General features: G+C 52.2%; 1 protein-coding gene across 4 annotated transcripts; it reads left to right on the top strand.

The window, feature by feature from the left end:
• Positions 1 to 4,485: 4,485 nt before the first annotated feature.
• Positions 4,486 to 10,381, top strand: SERPINE1 (serpin family E member 1). 4 transcript variants are annotated; one of them, XM_049787890.1, is made up of 8 exons: positions 4,486 to 4,660; positions 5,906 to 6,139; positions 6,776 to 6,970; positions 7,755 to 7,953; positions 8,874 to 8,974; positions 9,110 to 9,191; positions 9,293 to 9,402; positions 10,286 to 10,381. In XM_049787890.1, exons 1-8 carry the CDS (start codon positions 4,585 to 4,587, stop codon positions 10,321 to 10,323), a joined length of 1,035 nt encoding a protein of 344 aa, XP_049643847.1. In that variant the 5' UTR covers positions 4,486 to 4,584; the 3' UTR covers positions 10,324 to 10,381. The 4 variants fall into 4 exon arrangements, with proteins under 4 accessions (XP_049643847.1, XP_049643848.1, XP_049643849.1 ...); XM_049787891.1 differs by having other exon boundaries at positions 9,110 to 9,196; positions 9,319 to 9,402; XM_049787892.1 differs by having other exon boundaries at positions 9,110 to 9,208; positions 9,316 to 9,402.
• Positions 10,382 to 20,106: the final 9,725 nt, after the last annotated feature.

Raw genomic sequence — 20,106 nt, 5'->3', positions numbered from 1 at the left:
GAGAGAACTTGGTTTCTAGACTCAGCACCACATAACCCCCAGGAGCCATCCCTGAGCACAGAGCAGGGGCACAACCAAGTACTGCCAATTGCACTCCTTGAAAAAATCAACATGGGGTTACACTTTACTTGATTCCCAGACCTGCCTCAAGTCCAAGGATGGGGAAAGCCATGAGGGCATTTCTAGGATGGGAGAAGGTGGGATTGCAGAGTACCCCAGTGTAGAATAACAGCCCTGGATGGGGCTGGATGATGGTAGATAGATGGAGGGGCCTTTCTCCTCTAGTCCAAGCCACGAGTCTGCAACTCCCTCTAGCCGTCGGATCTGAGGGTTCAGGGTGGCGGCAAGGAAGGCTCACATCAGTCAGGTTTCAGGAGACATCAGTTTTATTCAGGGCCCTAGCCAACATGTGTGGCCTATCATAACTTTTCAAGCCAGATTCATAATCAGCCCTGCAATCAACCTCTTTTAGCCATCTCTCCTCCCCCTTCTTCCTCATCCCTCTCGCTCAATCTCTCTCAATCAATCCTTCAAATCCTCTCCTGCTCCTCAGGCAAACCTTTTTGTTACCTCCCAAAGATCCCTCCTGGAAATGGGCTGGTCTTACTAGCAGGTAAGGTTACACAGGAAGAATAGGGGATGGGGTAACATTCTGCCCCTTTCTTAAAATAAATAAAAGCAAAATGCCCCTTTCTTAAAACAAATAAAAGCAAAATGTTACCCCATCCCCCATTCTTTCTGTGTAACTTTATCAGCTAGTAAAACCTGCCCATTTCTGGGAGGGGTCTTTGGGAAGTATCAAAAAGGTTTGCCTCAAGGGCAGGAAGAGGATTTGGAGGCTAGATTGAGGGAGATTCAGCAGGAGAGATGAAGGAAGAAGCAGCAGGAGAGGAGATGGCTGAAAGAGGTTGAGATGTCAGGGCTGACTTTGAACCCAGCGTAAATGGTCCGGGCTGGAGGAGAAAGGCCGCACCCTCCATCCATCCCATCACCATCCAGTCCCATCCAGGGCTGTTATTCAGCACCCCAGATGTGCCAATTGTTTGGGCTGAAGGACTAGGACAAAGGACAAGGCCCTGTCTTGTACACAACCAACATCCCATCCATATGATCCTCCCAAGCCCTTCTGGGAGTGATCTCTGAGCACAGAGCCAGGAGTAAGCCCTGAGCACCACTAGGAAAGACTTTTGAGCACAAAGCCCTGAGCATAGCCAGGAATGATCCCCAAGTGCAGAGCTGGGAATCACTCCTGAGCACTTGGGGTGGGGGTGTCCCCAAAACAAACATTCCAACCTTTTCCTTCCTCTCAGCAGCCTCCAGGGCTCCCAGGCGAGATTCTAAACAAAACACAGCCCCATGGGAACGAGCTTTAAGTGCTGCTGATGAAGACTTTCCGAGGACCATTCTCCCTCTCTCTCAGCCACCCATCTCCCCTGACTCCCGGGATCCTCCAAGAGGAGAGGCCAAGGAGAAACCACCAGCTGCGGTTGCCTTAGCATCTGTTTACTGGGAAAATCCAAAACAAACACCCTGAGGCATCGCCCACGAGGCCTTCCTGTGAGTCTGCAATGGGCTGTGACTGTAGCCCACAGAAGACAGTAGAGAGCTACACCTCTGTCCCTCATATTCACACTTCAACCCCACGGCCAGGGGTCTGCCAGCCCCACTCCTTCTGCTCCCTAGAATCCTGACCTCACTGGGCCAGCCCCGGTCCCAGCCACCCGCAGGCACCCCACAGACCCTCCTAGGATCCCCTTTTCCATGACTGCAGTACCCTGAGTCTGGTCTTCAAGAAAGGGGTAGACATACAGAATCCTTCTGAAAAGCAAACTTTCTCTGGCTCCGAGAAGCTCAGCTTTGAACTCTGAGTGCAGGAGCAATAGGACAGTGAAGAGGGTGCCTGCCTTGCAAGTGACAGAGTTGGGTTAGATCCTCCTCGAGACCCAGATGGTCCCCTGTGCCCCACGAGGAGTGATTCCTCAATGCAGAGCCAGGACTCAGCCCCGAGCACAGCTAGGAGTGATCCCCAAACACAGATCCAGGAGAAAAGCCCCGAGCAGCACTGGGCGTGATCCCTGAGTACAATCAGAGCCAGAAGTAAGCCCTGAACACTGTCAGGTGTGGTTCAAATATAAAAATCAAAGAAAACAACAGCCAACTCTGAACCCCATACCCAGCTGTCCCCCTCAGTCACATCCAGTCTGGGCTCTCTTCCTCACCTTTTTGATCCTCTCCAGGCAGAGCCCAGGACACAAAAGAGAGCCCCGGGGGCTCGTCTAGTGTCGGGACACGTGGGGGGGTGGGGGGACTCAGCCCCGAATCATCTTGGCGCCTGGCGCCGCAGAGGAAAAGGCAGTGAGTGAGTGTCCTAGACGGCCAGACCCAGACATGGCACGTTCCTCCATGCCCGCGGGCAGCTGGGGAGATGCCAGGAGTGGGGAGGGCACATCCCCTCCCCTGGCAACCACAGACTCTGCATCTTTGATAACCCAGATAGGACTTCTCCAGGGGAGAAGAGGAAATTGGAGCTGGTTCCCCAGAGAGCCTTGGGGAGGTTAATTCAAGCCCCACACTGGCACTCGGGATCCAGCTGGCATCCCCGGGTCAAGGAAAGAGGGACCAGGCAGAGAGTGGCCAGAGAAATGCAGACTTGATGTCACACACGAACACACACCCAGACACACACAGACACCCACGTACATGTGCTGTATACACGCCCCAGCAAGCCCACGGGGGCAGGGCTGGAGGCCCCCCGCAGCTCCGATTCCACGGGTGGAGAGTGGGTGGGGCCACCTCATGAGTTCATCTACTTCCTGCCCAAATTGGCTATAAAAGGAGGCAGTTGCCTGCTACCCTGGGACACAGCTGCCCTGGCTGCGGAGTTCAGAGCACTGCACTCAGAGCATCTTTGTGTGCTGTCTCTCTCTCTCTCTTAGTCCCGGCCCTGCCACGGTTGCTGACTCCACAGCTACCATCACGACCAACATCTCTGCAACCACCACTGCTAAAACCGCCCAGCACAGGTCTAGTACTGAGAAACTAAGGTAAGAGAGAGGGAGGTGTTCAGTATCTCTGCCTGGACTCCCCAATCCTGCTGTGGACCCTCCATTTAAGGACCCCTCTTTCCTTCTTTTGAACTTGGGGCAGGTACTGAATGGACCCATCCTTAGCAGTGATCACTGGGCAGTGGGGAAGAGGGTCTCTGCACCTCTCACAGGCACAGGGTCTTCCCCGAGGCACTGTCTCCCATCCACTCCAAAAAAGCTTTCCACACCACTTGGGAGAAGTGAAGCTCAGGGCATGAACACACAGAGACACTGGAAGCTTCTGGCAGGGTCCAGGGTCCTTATCTGTGCATGTCCCAGAAGGGAGGAAGCTGTCACTAAAAATTTCTAAGAAATGGGCCTGGGTGATAGCACAGTGGCAGGGCGTTTGTTCAATCCCCAGCATCCCTTATGGTCCTCCGAGCCTGCCAGAAGCGATTTCTGAGTGAAGGGTAAGGAATAACCCCTGAGCACTGCTGGGTGTGACCGGAAAACAAACAAAAATTGTTTTCTAAGAAATCGTGATGAACGTGGGGTCAGAGTGATAGCACAGCAGGGCAGGGTGTGAGCTTGTCTGACATGAAGCTAATCTGGTTCCATCTTCTTACCACATGGGGTTCGCAGAGCCCACCAAGAGTGATTCCTGGGGGCCGGGCGGTGGCGCTGGAGGTAAGGTGCCTGCCTCGCCTGCGCTAGCCTAGGACGGACCGCGGTTCGATCCCCCGGCGCCCCATATGGTCCCCCAAGAAGCCAGGAGCAACTTCTGAGCGCATAGCCAGGAGTAACCCCTGAGCGTCACAGGGTGTGGCCCAAAAACCAAAAAAAAAAAAAAAAAAAAAGAGTGATTCCTGAGCACAGAGCCAGGAGCAAGCCTCCGGTGTGACCCAAACCATCCTCAAAACATCAATGGTGCCGAAGACTTGGGGGTCAGCAGTAGGGAACTGGGGTACAGGGATAGAGCCTCTCAGATGGGAGATTCAGAATCCATTCCTGTTGCCTCAATACAATAATGTAAAGCCTACATGGGGGGGTGGTGGTGGCAGAGAGATTGTCTAGTGCTCAGGACCTGTCCTTAGAATGTGATTGAGTTTAAACCCCATCACCACATGGGACCTCTGAGCACTGCCCAGTGGAGACCTATTGGTTCCTAGAATTGAGCGGTCCAAGGCTTTAACACTCAGACCTGGTTGGCTGAGCATCAATGGAAGTGGCCCTGCATCCCTTGAACTACTCCATGAAAGCACAAAATACCATGGGGCCAAGATGAGGGGAAGGGCTTTGTCATGTGGCCTCACCCCCACCGTTGGCACACCCCGCTGCCCCCTCATGTGTGTCTCCCTTCTTCTCTAGGATGCTCAGTGGCCCTCTCTTTGCCTGCCTGGCCCTGGCCCTGGGTCTGGCCTCGGCAACCACAAGCGACAGAGACACCCAGCGGGTTGCTGGGCTGGTCAGTGACTTCGGCGTGAAGATCTTCCAGCAGGTGGCGCTGGCGGCCGAGGATCTAAACGTGGCCTTGTCCCCTTATGGGGTGAGCTCCGTGATGGCCATGCTCCAGGCAACCACGGCAGGAGACAGCAGGAAGCAGATCGAAAGAGCCATGGGCTTCCAGATAGATGGTGAGACTTGGGGGTCTGCCCGGTGGGGCTCCTGCCAGAAAGGCAGAAAGAGCTAATCCAGCCTTGTCATCTTCCACTGCACCCCTGGGGCAGCTGTAATGCAAAATCATTCCAGATGCCCACTGCCTGCTCCCTCTGGCCCCCTCACCCCTCAGAAGCCCAGACTTCCCACTCCAGAAACAGGACATAGAAGGGGCTGAATTTATCAGAAGGTGCTAGCAAGCTAATCCCACCCTGCTGGGCCTGAGTGTGGCATTTTCCAGCCCAGTTAGCCAAGAGTCAACCCCCGAAACAGAGCAGTTGCACAGCAGAAAGGGTGTTGGCCATACATGCCACCAGCCCGGTTTGACCCCTGCATTCCATATAGTCCTCCAAGCCCCCAGGAGCTATTCCTGAGCTCAGAGCCAGGAGTAAGCCTTGGACAGCACTGGGTGTGGCTCAAAAACCAAAACCAAGAAAAAAGAAGTCAATCTCTAGGTCTTCTGAGCAATGCTTAAAGAGTCACACATCTTCCCTCAAAGGGAAAAAGCCAGGCAGGGTCAAAACAATAATAGAGAAATTGTGGCTGGGAGATAGGATAGTATGTGATAGATAGTGTGTGACACTCTTTTTTTTGTTTGTTTGTTTTTGTTTTTGTGCCACACCCATTTGATGCTCAGGGGTTACTCCTGGCTATGCGCTCAGAAATCGCCCCTGGCTTGGGGGGACCATATGGGACACCGGGGAATCGAACCGTGGTCTGTCCTATGCTAGCGCTTGCAAGGTAGACACCTTACCTCTAGTGCCACCTTCCCGGCCCCATTGTGTGTGACACTCTTTTTTTTTTTTTTTTTTTTTTTTTGGTTTTTGGGCCACACCCTGTGACGCTCAGGGGTTACTCCTGGCTATGCGCTCAGAAGTTGCTCCTGGCTTCTTGGGGGACCATATGGGATGCCGGGGGATCGAACCGAGGTCTGTCCTAGGCTAGCGCAGGCAAGGCAGGCACCTTACCTCCAGCGCCACCGCCCGGCCCCATGTGTGACACTCTTAACTTGCACATGGCTGACCCAGTGTGATTCCCAGGGTTCCCTATAGCATTCCCAGGCACCACTCAAGATGGAGTCTGTCCCAAGCACGGAACCAGGAGGAACCCCTGATTCCTGCTGGGTGTGGCCCACCCACTTCCAAAGAGAGAGAAATAGTCGAAGCCCCATATGCACATGCATGCAGCAGAGACCTGAACCTTGGTGTCCCCCTTGCCCACAGAGGAGGGGCTGGCACTCTCCCTGCAGCAGCTCCAGCAAGAGCTCCTGAGCCCCACGAACAAGGACGAGATAAGCATGGCCAGTGGCATCTTTGTGCAGCGGGATCTGACCCTGACCCAAGACTTCATGCCCTACTTCTTCGAGCTATTCCAGACCTTGGTCAATCAGGTGGACTTCAAAAGGTTGGCGGAAGCCAGGTTCATCATCAATGACTGGGTGGAGAAACGCACCAAAGGTGAATGCATGGGCCATGGGGGGTGTGGGGTGGGGATAGGGACCCCGCACCTTGCCCCAACCCTCCAGCACCCTGTCCTCTGCAGCCAGAAAGGCCCCACGCTTTCAGAATTCCCATAACTACCGTGAAGGTGCCGGGTGGAACCCCAGGATCCTCTCTGCAATGTTGGGGAGCAAAGGGAAAGAAAAGCTGGTTTTGGGGTCCCAGCAGGGTCACTGCCCACACAGGAAGTGTGAGCTGAACTCACAATGTGAGGGAGACAGAGAAAACTAGAAGGACTAGAAGGGAGGACACTGACCTTACATGTGGCTGGCCTGGGTTCAATCTCTAGCATCCCATATGAACCACCGAGCACTGCCAGAAGTAAGCTCTGAGCACAAAGTCAAGAATGATTCCTGAGAGTGGAACCAGAAGTAATCCCTGAGTGCAGAACCAGGAGCAAATTCTGAGCACAGAGCCAGGAGTAAACCCTGAGCATCTCCAGGTGTGCTTCACAAACGAACAAACAAACAAACAAACAAACAAAAATCGAGACTAGAAGTTACTCCCTAGACTCACCAAGCTTTGGCCACTGCTCTGCCCGGTGCTCTCCAAGGGGAGACCTGAGGAACCAATGGAGAACCCCCTTCCCTGCAGGCATGATAACCAACCTTCTGGACGGGAGCAGCTTGGACCCGTTGACACGCCTGGTGATGGTGAATGCGCTCTACTTCAGCGGCCAGTGGAAGATGCCCTTCTCTGCCTCCATGACCCATCCCCGCCTCTTTCACAAGGAGGATGGCCAACTTAAGACTGTGCCTATGATGTCCCAGTGCAATAGGTTCAACTACAGTGAGTGTCGCCTGCAATCCTTTTCCTGTGCTGCACGGTTGTACCCCATAGCACCCCATAGGGGCCTATGCAAGAAGAAGCAGAACCGCAGACATTTCCAGGGCCCTCATTGACCCCCTGACCCCACCCAGACTCTCAAGGACCTTGGCGGGTAGGAAACCAAAGGGAGATAGAAAAGGGCCAGATGGGTGCCTGGAGTGATAACACAGAAGGGAGAAAGTTTGCCTTGCATGTGGCCAACCTGGGTTTGATCTCAGGCATCCCATATGGTTCCCTGAGTCCCTCAGGATTAATCTCTGAGCACAGAGCCAAGAGTAATCCGTAATCCCTGAGTACCACTGGGTGTGACCCCTCAAAAAAATACAGTTCGGACCAGAGAGAATACCGGGAGTAAGGCCACTTATTCGCCTTGCATGCAGCTGATCCCTGCTTGATGCCCAGACCACTTATGCTAGTTTGGGCTCCTCCAGGAGTGATCCTTGAGCACGCCCAGGAGCCCTCCTCCAAATTGATTAAAGAAGGTGGCAGCAGGGGGCCAAATTGCCAGTACAGTGAGAGGATGTTTGCCATGTACAAGGCCGACCCAGGTTGGATCCCTGGTATCCCATATAGTCTCCTGAATCCAGGAGTTATTCCTGAGCACAGAGCCAGGAGTCACCCCTGAGCACTGCCAGGTGTGTCTCAAAGACCAAAAAAAAATAAAGAAGGGAGCACTGAGAGCAGACACAGAGCACTGTCTGGGGAGCCAAAGCCCAGCTCCAGGCACTGTCTCATGTCCCTGCAGCCGAGTTCTTCAGCCCCGAGGGCCACAGCTATGATGTCGTGGAGCTGCCATACCATGGTGACACCATCAGCATGTTTCTCGCTGCCCCCTACGAAAAGGATGTGCCTCTCTCTACCCTCGTTCGCATCCTGAACTCAGAGCTCGTGAGCCAGTGGAAAGGAAACATGACCCGGGCTTCGCGTTTGCTGGTGGTGCCCAGGTAAGTGGGCCACTGCTTGAAAGTGTCCTGGGGGCATCTCAGACCTGACACTGCCAGGCAGACAGGCAGAGGGGGCCCGGTGTGGGAGGCTGCTGGGAGGAAACTCACCCTCATGAATTTGATGGAGCTATTAGGCACGATCTTTCCTCCCACTATTGCTGGAGGGTAGTGGACAAGGGAGAGCTCAGGAAACGGCCCTGTTTGGACTCATATCACCCACGGAACCTCCAGAGAAAGGATGGAGGCAGGGCAGAGTATCTACACCCCAGCCTCCCCCCTCAGGTCTACCTATCCCCTTCCCTAAAGGGGCCTCCACACCAGCAAACAAAGTGGAGAAACCCCGAAGCAGACTTCTAGCTGAAAAGAGACTTCTAGCTGAAGTTCTCTGCAGAAATGGATGAGGCCAGGCAATGACAGACAGAATTGCCCAGAATTTCCTCCATACTTGGCCACCCCTGACACTCTGTGCCTATTACTCTCTTGCCCAGCGCAGGAAGAGGAATTTTGCCTTTTCTCTCTCCCCAGGAAGTCTATGAGTCAGTTTGGTAGCAGTGAGCCTTCCAAGGCAGCCCTGTGGGAGCCCTCACTGGGGTCCCATCCCTGCAGACTAGACTTGCCTTCCAACTGCCCCATGGGATCATCTGTCTTTGTTCCTGGCACCCCCATCCAGAATTTATTTTGTTGTGTTATTTTTTAAAAAATGCAGAGATGGCTGCTGGGGTGAGGACAGTCATTAGTCATAGCTCGCAGGAGGCCTAGAGCATGCGGGAGGATGTAGTTGGTGTCAGGAGCCTCCCGCCAGGAGAAAGCCTCCCCCGACTCTGGACTCTTCCCAATGCGCCCCAGGCTTGTAGAGGTGGGGGGACTCGTGGGGAGCAGTGGGGGACTCTGTGCCCAGTTCCAGCTTTTCTTGGCTACAGGTTCTCCATGGAGAGTGAGGTCGACCTTCGGGAACCGCTGCGTCACCTGGGTATCAGCAACGTATTCAGCCTCGGCCAGGCCGACTTCACCAGCTTCTCAAGTGAGAGACACCCCTTCCTGTCCTATCCTGGGGGGGCGGCGGTGGGGAGTGGGTTGGGGGGTGGTGGTACCTGCAAGCAGGAGCTTCCAGCCCTCCAGAACACTGCCTCAGTTGCTCTGGATATCCCTGTTTCAGACCAAGAACAACTCTTCATGTCACGAGCGCTGCAGAAAGTGAAGATTCAGGTGAATGAGACGGGAACTGAGGCATCCTCTGCCACTGGTGAGTGGGCCTAGGGGAGCCTAAGAACCAGCCCGCCACCAGGCAGAGCTGGTGTCAGGGGAGCTGGGAGCCGCTGTGATCCATCTCAATGCCCCATACTGACTCTGGCCCTTCCCTTCCAGCTCTAATCATGACTGGCCGCATGGCGCCCCTGGAGATTATCATGAACAGATCCTTCCTCTTCGTGGTGCGCCACAATCCCACAGGTGAGCCAGGCAAAGACTTGCCTCCCTTGCCCCAGGCTCAGCTCGAGTTCATACAGGTTTTCACACATATACACACATGCATGAATGTATGAATGTATGGATAAGTAGATGGGTGGATGAATGGATGGATGGGTAGATGAATGGATGGATGGGTGGATGAATGGATGGATGGGTGGATAGATAGGTGGGTAGGTGAATGGATAGAGGAATGGATAGATGGATGAGTGGTGAATGGGTGGATGGATGGTGAATGAATGGGTGATTGAATGGGTCGATGGATGAATGGGTGAATGAATGGGTATCTGGATAGATAAATAGGTAGATAAGTGGATGGGTGGGTAGATGGATGGATGAATGGATAGAAGGATGGGTGGTGGATGGATGGATGGATGGAAGGATGGATAGATGAATGGATGAGTGGGTGGATGAGTGGATAGATGTATTGGTGGATGGGTGAATGGAGGAATGGGTAGATGGATGATGGGTGAATGGATGATGGGTAGATGTATATACATAACCATGAACACGGGCACATTCATACATGCTCATGGCCATATATACATACAGATATATAAACACATGCATGGGCATATTCACACATGTATGCACATGCATTTATCCATGTGCGTACATGCAATAGACACAGTCACAGATACAGACACACACATCATGTCCTTAAGAAGATATTTGGGATAAGGGATGCAAACCCAGTTCCATTTCCTGTTCCCAAAGGACAGAAGGGAGCACTAGGCCAAGGTCCACCACTTAGTCTCAGAAACCACTGGGACCCCAATCTTACTCATTGCTCTCCCAGCACTGAAAACTCTGAGCTTGGTGCGTGGGATCCCCCTCCCTGACACTCACTGTCTGTTCCTGCCCTCAGGAACTATCCTTTTCTTGGGCCAAGTGACGGAACCCTAAGCCCAGGCGGGCAGGCCTCCATGGGTACCAGAACTGGACAATGATCCATGCGGAGCCAGTCCCTGATTGGGCGCCTTCATGGGATTCATCTTTCCGGAGAGAGAGAGAAGAGACATTTGCCTTTACAACAAAATCAAAAACAAAAACTGATCACTCTTTGGGGGACTCCCAAACCTTAACCAGGGAGAGGGCATGAGTAAAAGTCTGGGGACACCTGGGGGGCTCCGTGGGTACCCCCAGCAGATCTGCTGCCCTGGCTACCAGACTCACAGAAGCACCTGCACACCTGCACACCTGCACAGCTGCCCTCACACACATCATGTGGGGAATCAGGGGTTGCTGTCAGAGCCTTGGCAGGGGCTACCCAGAGCTTTTGATGCCAAGGACTTGGTTCATTTCACATTGCACTGTCTGCTGTGGCTGGACCAAAGGCCATGGCAGTGGGTCACATTTGGGGGTTCAGATGTTGGCCCCAGGACTGTTTATGCCTATCACAAACTTGATCTTGGAAGGAGCAGCAGCGGCTAGGCGAATGCTACCTCCTAAGGGGCCGGGCTGTAGAGTAGCAAGCTTGAGCATTCATCACATCCCTGCTTTTGCGGGGAGAAGATGCTGGGGGGCTGGGGTGTCATCCTCACTTCTTCAAGTGCTCCTCTAGGCTCCTTCCTCTCCTGTTTCTCATTTCCCTTGGGGCATGCGGGCATGATAGGGCCACACCGCCACCTGGTGGCCGCCGTGGCTCACTGGCTTGTCACCGGGGCCTGTCCAGGCCTGTCCTATTCAGCCTGGAAGAGCCACTTTTTTAGGGACCCAAAGGAGGGCTTAAGAGGGCCCTGAGCAAGGCCGGTGGCTTCAGAAGTTTCCGATCTATTTCGGAGCAGAAGTGGGAGCTCTGCCCGACCCAGCAGGACAGAACTTTCCGCAATTACAGGGTGACTCAGCCCCGCTGGTGACTCATGGCCATGAGTCATTTCCGGCTGCTGGGAGAGCGTGGACACGTGAGCAGGAGAGGAGAGAGCGAGAGAGGGACAGTGACTCGGGCTCGATGACCCGGGCTAGATAACCTTTGCCAACTAACAGCCACCAGCCGGAGGCTGCCTGCCTGCGCCTCATTTTACGCCGCCTGGCCCTCGGCTGCAGGAAGGTCACCCCCAAAAAAAGCCTTCTTGGCGGTGACCAAGCCTCAGTTCCGGCCTGGCTCATTTCTTACTTCGTCATGCACTGGACAGTGTTGGCGGCCAGTAACTGCCTTCACAAGGACCCCCCCCCCCCCAATGTGAGCACTCCCTGTTCTTGAGCAAAGAAAATGTGTGGATGGGATGGATATGCTTGTTCACTTGTTATTTAACTATGGAAGAAAAATGAATGATGTTTCCTTAAAAGGCAAAAAAATAATATTTTCAAGAAATAAATAAAAGCATAAGTTAAAACAATCCCTGACTGGACTTTGCATATTTCTCATATAGCTGAATCAAAACTGAGGTCCTGGAACCATGAGGCAGTAGGTGGGATGGGGCCAATGTGGTTTTGATCTCTGGGCATCCCAAAAGGTTCCCCAAGCATCTCCAGGAGTGAGCCATGAGTGCAGAGGCTGGAGTAACCTCTGAGCATCTCTGGGTGGGGACCCCCAAAATACAGAGGCCTTGAGGAAGAAAGGATTCTTGGGGCTCCCATCCTCAAACTCTAGTGTCATAGCTGGGGCTGTAGCTGGCCATCAGCCCTATGAGCAGATTATAGGATTGTGATGAGGGGCACGGGTAGGGCTTCTTCCGTGATGTTCATCCCCAAGGAGGAAGGAGACTCTTCCTGAACTTCCCTTACCTCATAGGCCTGCTCTCCCTGTCTTGAGGGGACCACCATATTCATGCCACTTCCATCCACCCTCACACCCCTCAGCCTTGTCTTCACTTCTTTGAACCCAGACAAGTCTATGACTACCACCAGGCTATACGTGGGCACCAAGTCCCCTTCCTGTGGTGGTCCCCAGGATTCCTCCCACAGTGCCCGCCTGTGCCCACCTGTGTCCGGCTTTCCTGGGTGCTTGGGGGATGAGACTCACTTACCCTACAGACCTTCACTTCTTTTCAAAATTCCTCAGAAAGCCTTTGTTCTGTCAAAGGATCTGAAGGCCCCAACGCAGACCTAGGGTGTCCCAGTCTGTTTCTGCTCAATCTTCAAAACCCCTTCCTTCCTCTTCCTCTTTCCTCTTCCTTCCTTCCTTCCTTCCTTCCTTCCTTCCTTCCTTCCTTCCTTCCTTCCTTCCTTCCTTCCTTCCTTCCTTCCTCTTCCTCTTTCCTCTTCCTTTCTTTCCTCCTCCCTCTTCCTCCCTTCTTCCTTTCTCTTCCTCCCTTCCTTAACTATTTCACCCTTCCTTCTATCCTACCTTCCTTCCTCCTTTCCCCCTTTCCTACCTTCTTTCTTTTCTTCCTTCCTTCCCTTACTTTTCCTCCCTTTCTTTCTTTCTTTCTTTCTTCCTTCCTTCCTTCCTTTCTTCCTTTCTTTCTTTCTTTCTTTCTTTCTTTCTTTCTTTCTTTCTTTCTTTCTTTCTTTCTTTCTTTCTTTCTTTCTTTCTTTCTTTCTTTCTTCCTTCCTTCCTTCCTTCCTTCCTTCCTTCCTTCCTTCCTTCTCTCTTTCTCCCTCCCTCCCTTCCTTCTTTCTTTTTCTTCTTTCTTTCTTTCTTTCTTTCTTTCTTTCTTTCTTTCTTTCTTTCTTTCTTTCTTTCTCTCTCTCTCTTTCTTTCTTTCTTTCTTTCTTTTTCTTCCTTTCTTTCTTTCTTTCTTTCTTTCTTTCTTTCTTTCTTTCTTTCTTTCTTTCTTTCTTTCTTTCTTCTTTCTTCCTTTCTTTCTCTCTTCTCCCTCCCTCCCTTCCTTCTTTCTCTCTTTCTCCCTCCCTCCCTTCCTTCTTTCTTTTTCTTCTTTCTTTCTTTCTTTTTATTTTTTTTCTTTCTTTTTTATTCTTTCTTTCTTTCTTTTTCTCTTTCTTTCTTTCTTTCTTTTTCTCTCCCTCTCTCTTTCATTCTTTCTTTCTTTTTCTTTCTTTTTCTTTCCTTCTTTTTTTCTTTCTTTCTTTCTTTTTCTTTCTTTCTTTCTTTGTTTCTTTCTTTCTTTCTTTCTCTCCCTTTCTTTCTTTCTTTCTTTCTTTCTTTCTTCTCCCTCTTTTCTCTCCCTTTCCCACACCCAACACTGTTCAAGACTTCCTCCTGGCTCTGTACTCAAAGATTACTCTTACCAGGGCAATTGCTTTACCCTGCTATACTATATCTCTAGCCCCCAAAACAAATTTTTTGGGGGGACATACTGGCAGTACTCATGGATAAGCTCCTGGCAGGCATTGGAGATTGGGCATATGGGATGCCAGGGACCAAACTCAGGTTGGCTATGTACAAGGCAAGCCCTCTACTTGCTGTACTATCACTCCAGATACCAAAAAACAATTTATTTTTTGCAAAAACAATTTTTTAAAATGAAAAAAGTGCCAAGAACAAACTGTCAGTAGTTTGTTCTGTCCATCTCCAGAACCCCAAAAGTAGGGCTAAAGCTCCTAGATAAACAGCAGGGAGACCAGAGCACCTGTCTTGAAAGCTTATGGTCACAGATTCAATTTTCTGGTGTCCCACCTGATGTCACAAGCAGTTCCCAGCTGTGTGGAAGACTGGCTTGTGAGAATATCATGAAAGGGTACGTTTGCTCTGCTGGGCCCCACAGCAAAGACGGGTACACTATGACCAGGAAGGGTAAGTTCTTAGCCCAAACTTGTGCACCCAGTGCAGAAAAATATCCCTCACCCCATCCCACCCCCCAGAAACATGTGCAAGCCTTGTGTCTGAACTGGGGCAAATCTCAGTGAGTAAAAATACAAATGAGGGGCCAATAATGTGGTGTAAGGTAAGGTGTCTGCCTTGCAAGTGCTAGCCAAGGAAGGACCGCGGTTTGATCCCCCGGGCGTCCCATATGGTTCCCCCAAGCAAAGGGCAATTTCTGAGCGCTTAGCCAGGAGTAACCCCTGAGCATCAAATGGGTGTGGGCCCCCCCCAAAAAAAAACAAATGAGGGACCGGTGCGATAGCACAGTGGGGAGGGTGTTTGCCTTGCATGCGGCTGACCTGGGTTCTATCCCCGGCTCCACCTAGGTGTGATCCCTGAGCACTGACACTGTGGCTAGGAGTAGCCCTGGGTACCTCCAGGTATGACCCCATCCCCAAACCCGGAAATAAATAAAAATGAACAAGTACCAGTAATTCCCCATTACTGCTGCATCACTGCTGCTTCAGTACAGCGAAGGAAAAGTGGGTGGGTGGAAAGAAGGCTTTAATAGGAAAATATGAACAATGTTCCATGAAGGAAGGGTCACTATCTGTTGACCTCACCCACCCCAAATCCAAGTCATCTTAGGAACTAATGGCCTCTGAGGGTGCTTGAGTGAACACTGGGAAAGTCTATTAGTAGGGGCAAGTTCTGCATCAAGGGGATTCTTCAGGGACAGCCAGACATCTGGAAGGAGGCCCCTGTCATCTAGTATCAGCCAGGAGGGCAATTTGCTCTTTCCCACGAGTGAAAGGACAGGAAGATGCAACTGGAATGAGAGAACCTGGGCAGGGCTCTTGCCCGAAAACAGACCCAAGTTCAATCCTTGGTACCCTATATGATCTCTCAAGTCCCTCTAGGAGGGATCCCTGAGCACAGAGCCTGGAGGAAATCCCTGAGCACCATCAGGTGTGGTCCAAAACTGAAAATAAAATATGTTTTGAAGAGAAAAGAAAGAAAGAAAGGAATGAAGGAAGGAAGGAAGAAAAGAAAGAAAGAAAAGGAAAGAGAAAGAAAGGCCAGAGGAATAACACAGTGGGTAGCACCTTGCATACACTAACCCAAGTTTAATCCCTGGCATCCCATAAGGACCCTGGACCCTGCCAGGAGTGATTTCTTTTTTTTTTTTTTTTTTTTTTTGGTTTTTGGGTCACACCTGGCAGTGCTCAGGGGTTATTCCTGGCTCCAGGCTCAGAAATTGCTCCTGGCAGGCACAGGGGACCATATGGGGTGCCGGGATTCGAACCGATGACCTCCTGCATGAAAGGCAAACGCCTTACCTCCATGCTATCTCTCCGGCCCTACCAGGAGTGATTTCTAAGCACAGAGTCAGGAGTAAACCTTGAGCACCATCAGGTGTGGCTCATAAACTGAAAGGAAGGAAGGAAGGAGGGAGGGAGGGAAGAAAGAAAGGAGAGAGAAAGGGAGGGAGGGAAGAAAGGAAGGAGAGAGAAAGGGAGGGAGGGAAGAAAGGAAGGAGGGAGGGAGGAAGGAAGGAGGGATGGAAGGTAAAAAGGACTGGAGTCATAGCACAGCAGGTAGGGCATTTGCTTTGCATGCAGCTAACCCAGGTTTGATCCCTGAGCCTGCCAGGAGTAACTCTGCCTGAGCACAGAGTTAGGAGTAGCCCCTAAGCATCAATGGGTAATGGTGTGGCTCAAAAACTAAATGGGGGAGAGGAGGGCAGGGAGAGGGAGGGTGAAACCCACAAAGCCCCCCAGTTCTCAGGGTTCTTGAATTTTCTAGGTGCTCAGAAGCATCGTCTGAGTATTCTCAGCACACAGACCATCCTGGCATCACTGGCCATGAGCTGCGTCACCAGTGAGTCAGCTGCACACCTGCAGGAAGGGGGTGGGGTGGGGAGGTGCAGGGGGGCTGGATTCTAAGGCTGGAGCCTCTGGTTCTGTTCTCTGGGCCTTCCTTGCTTCCTCCCACTGTCCTGGACCCTGATTCCCACCTTGAGTACTTCCCCTTGGCCTGCCGGTCCCCATGCACAGATGCTGGGGACCCCACAGGACTGAGAATCTCTGGGGAGCACCAGCTGGAACCCCATCATTTTCAGACACTGAGCTGTGGAAGGGCTCCATGGACCTAGTTCAAACCTTGCTGTCAATGTTTTCCCACATAAACTGAGGCCCTGAATCAAGTCCAGGTCCCATGGGTACCAGAGGAGCCTCTTCACAACCCCACCTTCTAGAGGAGTATTCGGTTTCCCTGGGCCACATGTGGATCACCCTATTTTCTAAGGTGAATGCAGAGGCTATTCCTGCCTCTGCTCCACCAACACGTGACATGCACAAGCCCTTCACACATCCCTTCCCAGCTCCAGGGCAGTCACTGCAGTTCTGGGGTCCTTGTGGGGACTGAGCCATACCCAGTGACACTCAAGAATGGCTCCTGGCAAAGCTCAGGGAGCCCAGTGGCATCCCAGGGATTGAATCCAAGTTGGCAGTGTACAAGGCAAACGCTCTCCCCACTGTAGTATCTTTGCAGCCCCTCCTAGTTCCTCTTCATAGTTTGGGGAATGGGGCACACCCAGCAAAGCTCAAGGTATATTCCTGGCTCTGCACTCAGAAATCACACCGGATGGATTCAAGGGACCATATGGGGTGCAGGAGATCAAACCCAGATGCCTGTGAAGCAAAGGCCCTTTCTGCTGCACTATCTCTTGGGCCCTGGATTCTTCTTTTAGATTGATCTACTCAGGCTTCTCTTCTCCCTGACATAGCTCTAAGTGGGTTGGGGGGGGGGTCCTCAAAGCCAGGGACAGGTCTAGAGACCCAGGAAGGAAGTAGGGAATGAAGGAGGAATGGGAGGCAAGAATGAAGGGAGGGAGAAAAGAAGGAAGAGGGAAGGAAGGAAGAGGGAGGGAGGAAAGAGGGAAGGAAGGGAGGAAAAAAGGTAGGAAGATGGGCGAGAGGGAGGAAGAAGAGAGGAGGAAGGAAAGGAGGGAGGAGAAAGAAAAGGAAGAGAAAGGAAGGAGGAAAGGGAAGAAGGTAAGAGGGGGAGATGGTGAGGGAGGACAGAGGAGAAAAGAAGGTGGGTGCGTGCTTGGGGCTTTCCCACCCCACTTTCCTCCTCTCTCCCATCACTATTCAGAGAATGGGTGCGTGCTTGGGACTTTCCCACCCACTTTTCTCCTCTCTCCCATCACTATTCAGAGAATTTCCAGCAGAGGTCTTGGCTGCACAGCTAAGGTGCCTGATCCACTCACTAGAAGCTTCTGCCTCACCCCTGCAGCACCCACTCAAGGTCTGCTCCTCATGGTGGGGCCCCACAATCCCAGGGCCTCTTTGAGCCTCTCAGCAGTGCTTTACCAATTCTGCCTCTTCTCCCAGGAGAACAAAGTCCATCCTGTGAGCTGGGGCCACACCTTTGGCTGATCTTGGTGCTGGCACTGAGGTTGGGCCACACCTGTCAAGCTGGGGTCCCAGGTACCAGATAGCAGAGACACCACAAGACATGGCCCCAGGAACAAACTCAGCCTCATGCTGGCTGGGCAAGCACTGTTGCTGCAGAATCATCCTGGGCCCTGAGTTCATTGTCTAATTCAGGGGTGGGGAACACATGGCTATTGAGCCCTATGCAGCTCCCAGCCAAAATGAATGCGGCTCATTGCTTCTTATTATTTTGTATACTGTGGCTCTTTGCCAAGTTTGGATTTTGTTATGTTGCTTCTGAGGAGGGACCTCTGAGGAGAGATCTCCGAGCTCGTAGTCCCGTCCCTAGGCTGTGTCCTCCCGTCTCCCATCCCTGGGAAACAACTGCATGGGCCAACGAGCGGGGGAGGGGGGACCCATGTGTCACATGTTGTGTTACATCTGGCCGTTAGTTCTTAGTGTGGAGGACTCAGCCCACCCTCACCATCACTGCAGGATTTTGACCCTCACTCAAAATGGCAAAATGCAATATGTGTTTCATAGATTATTGTTAAAATTAGATGCTTTTGTCTTTTGTGTGAGTATTTGTTTTGGCAGGTCACTGCGTGGTGTGGCTCTCTGACTTTCACAGTTTAAAATTTTGGCTCTTTGTGTCGAACTTGTTCGCCACCCCGGTCTAATTCATTATCTAGTTCATTATCTCTCTCTCTCTCTCTCTCTCTCTCTCTCTCTCTCTCTCTCTCTCTCTCTGTCTCTCTGTGTCTCTGTCTCTCTCCACTCCCTCTCCTCTTTGTAATGATTGTGGGGAGATAGAGGGACTGCCCCATTTGGCTTAGTTTTGAGAGTTCTCAGTGGCAGTGCTGTGGGGATGGTATTTGGGCATGTGGAGTGGTCCTGAGGTTTAAGCTCTCATGCTTGTAAGGCAAGAGCTCTACTGGCCTGTCTCCATATCCTTAAAATTCCTATCAGAATTCCTTACCTCTCCTCTAGCTCTTCTTTGAGCTTTTAAGGGCTTGGCTAGGTTGAAGGTACCAATGAGAGACCCATGTTCTGCTCTCCTTCCAACCTGAAAAATAGGCCCAACCTAGGTCTAGATTCCATGTTGAGGAGCTTGTTTCTCATCTGTGCCTGCTTTGCTCAGAAACTGGAAGAAAAAAAGAAAAAGACTAACAACCTGAAAACATCTCCCACTCCCCCATCCTCCCCCCATGATGCTCCAGAAACACGAAGTTCACCTTCATCCTGCAGCACACAAGCTGCAAAGGCGCTGAAGAAAAGAACGTTCCAGCAGCGCTGGCCTTGGACCACCAGGGGCGGGCGCCCCATTTAATCTACCAGCCAGCCCCCTGCCCTTCTGGGATATTTTGGGACAGAGCACGAGTGCATCCCTGCTGGGCCTGTCCTGGCCCTCTTGGCCTTTCCGCTCCTTCCTTCCTCCCTCTGCTGCTTTCTTTTTCTTTTTATTATTATTTTCTCTTTTCGCCACCTCTTTGGAGAAGAGCTTACCTGCTCTGCTGTGGCCACAGTGTGGGGTGCCTGGATGGAGCCCAGAGATGCTACCACCATACCATAAAAAGATTCTGTGTCCCAGGGAAACTCTGCAAAGTGGCACCAGTTGCTACCAGGCTCTCAAGTGTGAGCAAACAGGTGGTAGGGCCAAGACCAACAGGGAACAAGAGGGTGAAGGTGCTTGCCTGGTGAGCTGCCCACCCCGGTTTCATCCAGGGGAACAACTAGGGTTCCCCCAGTGCTCCCGGGATCCCTCCCTCCCAGGAGTAGCCCCAAGCATCTTTGTTTGGCTTGACACCCCTGAAAAAAAAGGGGGGGGGAGAAGATAAAAAGAAAAGAGGGGCTGGTGCAATAGCACAGTGGAAGGGCATTTGCCTTGCAGCAGCCTACCAGAGTTCGATCTCCCTCCTGGCACCCTATCTGGTCCCCCAAGCCTGCCCTTGAATGCTGCCTGGTGTGGCCACCAAACCAAAATGTAACAACAATGATGGTAATGATGACCACCACCACCACCACCACCACCACCCAACCCCACCCACCCACCACCACCACCACCACCAGCCCTGATTTCCCAAGAAATCGGGCGCGGTAGGGAGCAGAAACGTGGCTTTCCCCCCTTGGCCACCAGGGGCCGCTGTGGCCCCAGAGGCCAGAGAGGACCTGGGCGCCCACAGCTGGGGCCAACATCTGCCTCACTTGGAATACCCCGGCAGTTGAGCAATAAGTATTGACAGCCGAGCCTGACTTTATACTGAGGGACCTTTATATTGGGGCGACCCCAGCAGCCGAGGCACGTCCTGTTTCTATCAAGCTTGGTCGTTGGTGATGAGAAGAAGGTGGGAAACAGAGATGCCCGGGAGGAAGATGGTATGAAGGATGGAGGCCCAGGAGATATTGGGGAGGAATCCGATAGAATGGTGGCCCAGAGTGTCTGCGCTGTGTTTCTGTCCATGCTGAGTCTTCTGCATGTCAGATCCTCACCGACACCCCTGTCTCACGAGGTTTGGGGGGGTGCTCCACGTGCTTGGTGGTGTGACTATGATGTGGGTCCAAGGACGCAGCCCCGTGACGCAGCCTTCAGAAAAGGTCCCT

Source organism: Suncus etruscus, chromosome 15 (assembly GCF_024139225.1).
Source record: "Suncus etruscus isolate mSunEtr1 chromosome 15, mSunEtr1.pri.cur, whole genome shotgun sequence".
Taxonomy (NCBI): domain Eukaryota; kingdom Metazoa; phylum Chordata; class Mammalia; order Eulipotyphla; family Soricidae; genus Suncus; species Suncus etruscus.
The sequence above is the reverse complement of the archived record's forward strand: the minus strand, read 5'-3'. Positions and strand labels throughout refer to the sequence as shown.